This window comes from Psammomys obesus, unplaced genomic scaffold, assembly GCF_907164565.1.
Source record: "Psammomys obesus unplaced genomic scaffold, mPsaObe1.curated_primary_1811, whole genome shotgun sequence".
Taxonomy (NCBI): Eukaryota; Metazoa; Chordata; class Mammalia; order Rodentia; family Muridae; genus Psammomys; species Psammomys obesus.
Genome location: NW_026585894.1, coordinates 8,962,957 through 8,967,415, shown reverse-complemented (window position 1 = coordinate 8,967,415; position 4,459 = coordinate 8,962,957). Strand labels below are relative to the sequence as shown.

Below are 4,459 nucleotides of genomic sequence, written 5' to 3'. Positions count from 1 at the left end.
TAGTGCTGTCACCGACAATATTGCATGTTTTATAGGTTGTGGCAATACACACACTTAATATTTTGCCTTTCTCTTGCAAAATACAAGGAACAGGTACCCATTCTTCTTCATTCTTATCTATGAGATAAGTGAAAAAGAGGAATTTTTTCTTCTCCCCTCCTCCTTTCCTCCCTCTCCTCCTCCCATCCTCCTCCCCCTCCTTCTCCTCCTCGTCCTTCTCCTTTTCCTTCTTCTTTAGTTTTATTTTTTAATTTTTATCTTTTACAATTTATTTTGTATACCAAGTATAGGCCTCTCTCTCATCTCTTCCAAATCCTATCCTGCCTCCTTCCACCATCCCTTTCCCCTAGACCACTGAGAGGGGCAGTCCTCCTGCCCTGCCATCTGACCCTAACCTAACTAGTGTCATCAGTATGGACTAGATCCTTTAATTTTGTTGGAAAGGCCATGTCGCTCTCTTCATACCATCCATGTGTGTAACAGAGAGTGCTTACAGTCTGGTCCTCAAAGATGTGAGATCCAAAGTCACTTCTTTGTCATATGTATACCCACGTTCCCTTCTTTGTAATATGTCTGACCAAATTCCACGTGGGGCCTCCATCAGAAAAGCACCTTAAATGTCTACCTTGCCATATCCCCACCTAAAGTCCCTATTGTATCATATACCCACCTAAGTCTTTTCTCTGGCACCCAACCATTTGTGACCAAATTATGTCTCTTCTCATATACCCATCCAAATTCTCTCCTTGTTCATGTACACACCCAAGTTGCTTGTCTGGCCCCAAACTTGGTGATACCTAAATCCCTCCCTTGTCATAATACCCCCCCACATACTTCCTCTTTTGCTCTATACCTGCCATTCCTCCTTGCCATTTCCATTTCTACCACGAGTGACTCACAGGACACAAACCATTTCAATTAAAAATTAATTTATATTTAACAATAACAATGTGATTTAAATTTTATAGTTTGTGGAGAGAGAATTTCTCCACATAGTGATAAGCATTTATGCGTTATCTTCCTCAACTCCTCTGGTTGCCTCAAACCTGGTAGCCTGAACTGTGGTGACACTTGCAGTTGAGGTAGTTGTGGTGATGGTTGTACTTGTGCTTGCCAGGTTTGAGGTTTCACTTAAGATGACTGAATGTTCATCTTTGACAGCTGAAATTTGGAGTACTATGGATGAAATTTTGCATGCAATGGTTGAATTTTGGCTTGCAATGGTTAAAATTTTGCCTGCCATGGTTGAAATCTCACGAGTGATCATGGAAGTTTCACCTACAATGGTTAAAGTGTCACTTGTGATGGCTGACATGTCGCCAGTGAAGATTGCAGTTTCTCCCGAGAAGGCTGCATTTTGGGCAGCGAAGGTTGAAGTTGCGCCCGAGAATGTTGCATTTTGGGCAGCGAAGGTTGAAGTTGCGCCCGAGAATGTTGCATTTTGGGCAGCGAAGGTTGAAGTTTTGCCCGAGAAGGTTGAATTTTGAGCAGCGAAGGTTGAAGTTTCGCCCGAGAAGGTTAAACTTTGGGCAGCGAAGGTTGAAGTTTCACCCACAAAGGTTGCAGTTTTGGCCGCGAAGGTTGAAGTTTCGCCTGCAACAGTGCTTGTGTTTGGTTCTCTGGCATGTTGATCACTGAAAATATTTTCAGGCTGTTCTTCGTGCCTCAAAGGTTCATCATTCAGCTTTGTCTCTTTGACCTTCTTCAGTACAGGCTGTTGAACATCATCTTTTTTTGAAGTCTTCTGTTGGGAGCGTCTGCCACGCTTGTTGGCTTTAGTAGCCTGTAGTGATAAGAGGGAAGACACAAAAGAGTTAGTTAATTTAGAAAGAAGTGGGGATAAAAAGTGAAGGAGACATTGTCAGGAAGAGTGAGGGTACATAAGGTGATTTAGGCCAGGCTAGAGAAAGAAAGTCACTTTAAGCAAGAGTATATCAATGGAGGGAGCTGTGGTAGGATAGGTCATCTTACCGTTTTGGCAAGTATGCTTGGCGGGTAAAACTTGTAGGCTGCCTTTGTCTTTATTGGCATAACTGGCTTAGATATGGCTTCCCCATCGTGGATAGAAGATGTAGGGCAGTCCATTTTGGACAGTTCTTCCTTTGGGTTATTGGTCTTCTTTGCCATGTTCAATTTTAGGTTGTCTTGCTTCAAGAGGTCTGGGCAACTGACCAACAGTGAAGTCCACACCCCTCAGGCCTGATTGCTCACAAAGACTTCAGCCAATAGGAGGCCAGCACATGCTCAGACATCACAAAACATGGCTCTGACCCACCGGGATGCCTGGTGAAGCAACAAACAGCAGAATGTACCACTCTGGCCACTTATTGTGAGGGAGAAACAAATAATGAGGAAGCAAAGAGAGTCCAGTTTTATAAGGAAGCTTCCCTTCAACAACCCCAAGGCAACTTTTGCACACCTTTCTTCTGCATCTATTCCCTTTAGCTATTGCAGAACACACAACAAGGCATTTGCTTCTCAAGACACCTCCCCAAGTCTCCCATTGCTCAAGGATTCATTCCACTATGTCTTCCTTAATCTTTGCCTAGTATCTTGAATGTCTTCCCTAAAATCATTCCTAAGTGCATTGCTGTATTTGGATATCAGTAGATATGTCAATCATGATCCCTAACTGTTGTAACAAACATCTAGGCTCCCAGCAGGAACCAGCCTCTTAACTCACATCTATACACAGAACTCTTTGCTCTGTATATCTGACCATACTTTATACAGAGACTTCCCATGTCCTCCTCCATGGTCAAGCCTGGTGATTTTACCTCAGCAAATTATACTTGTTTTTTCTACATCTTATAATATGTATCCTGGGTCCCAAAGACATATAGTAACTACCTATTAGGCTTCCTTCAGTCTACCTATATCACCCAAGCTTGTCATACCATTAAGTCCTACTGCCAATGTCTAGGAACTCAACCTAGTACCATCCTAAATATAGGTAATATCTAGGATCTCTCCATGACTGGCAGTATTCACATCTACTCACAGGACAGTTTGCAACATATACACCACACTCCATACACAGATTTCCAAGGACCTCCTCTCCTTCTCTAGACAGGGTGCAGAAACACACACACACACAGACAGAGAGAGAGAGAGAGAGAGAGAGCCCTAAGTATTTGTACTTCTGCATTCCTATGGAACTACTGAATCTACCTAACCTAGCTGTGTAGTCTTGTGATAGTAAAACTACAGGTTTTCACTGGGTCCCAAGTCATAAACCCTAGCTTAGTCTCAACCTTTTCCTTTGCTTTGGGAAGAATATAGGTGCCTGTGAGGCCTTCATTCACCCACAAGGCAATTTGCACAACATACACCAGTGAAGTCCAAACACAATAACTGCACTTCTTCTTCCAGTTTTTTAACATGTTGAATACACTACCAGACACTTGATGTCCAAAACTTGCCAAATCTAAAGTGTGTACCACAAAGAATGACCAGTTCTAACCTGGTCTTATTGCATTGCAGTACTGACACCTAGGCTTTAACAAAATCCCCAGTACTGTACCAGCCTAGTCTGAAAACCACATCCAGTGCTATAACGAACATCTAGGCTCTCAAGGGGAGAACCTTGTATACATTTACGAACAGGATAATTTGAGTTGCTCTCACCTCTCTACTCAATTTTTCAATTTTCCTCCCTTGTCATTTTCTAGGGTCTAGCCAGGAAAAACACCTGTTTTTTTCTATATTCAGTGGGATCTACTCTGGAGAATATAACCCCTGATCCATCATAGAATGGCGGCTTTTACCTTACAATAGTGACTTCTGACCTTCTTCAGGACCCCTAGTCTCAAACTCCAGCATCATCTCTCCACACCTTTCTGTCAAGGAGCCAATAGCATGGATCCTTCAGAATCTACAGTAGCTGCACCTACTCATGAAAAATTTGCTGTGCATGTACGACCCCACTGTTTATCCAGACTTCCCATGTCCTCCCGCAATGTCAAATCAGATAACTATTTGCCCCACTATATTCTTGCTTTTCCACATCCCACATTATATTATATATCTTAATTTATCACTGCCAATGTCCCAGCCTAGTTTTGCACTTACATTCTTGCGTGTTATTAGTGACCATAAGCTTCAACAGCGTTTCAAATACAGATGCCAAGATGCACCATTTATTCCTGATATGTATCAAACATACAGGCAGCCACCAGGAAGCCACCATACATGTATACCCACATTTATATACATTGTGCCACCTAAAATACCCAACCCTATATCTAGACTTCCCATGTCAACACTCAGGAGAGCATGTTGTTTACTTTCTCACAAACTAATGTTTGATTTTTCTGCATTCTTCTGGAAATAGACCAGATATCACTCTAGGGTTCCAGAGAGCCTCAAACATCCATCACTGGCCTACATCCATCACTTCCATTGGAGTTGTAACCAAAGCACTTGACACTCTTTCTCCACAACCGATGGAAGCAGCCTG

At 42.6% G+C, this 4,459-nt stretch overlaps 1 protein-coding gene across 1 annotated transcript; it reads right to left on the bottom strand.

Moving 5' to 3' along the window:
- Positions 1 to 1,006: 1,006 nt before the first annotated feature.
- LOC129670924 (testis-specific gene A8 protein-like) lies at positions 1,007 to 2,127 on the bottom strand. Its single transcript, XM_055599546.1, has 2 exons — positions 1,972 to 2,127; positions 1,007 to 1,783 (listed from the first exon to the last, which is right to left on the bottom strand). The coding sequence occupies exons 1-2, from the start codon at positions 2,125 to 2,127 to the stop codon at positions 1,007 to 1,009; spliced, it is 933 nt and encodes a 310-aa protein (XP_055455521.1).
- Between the last annotated feature and the right edge of the window lie 2,332 nt (positions 2,128 to 4,459).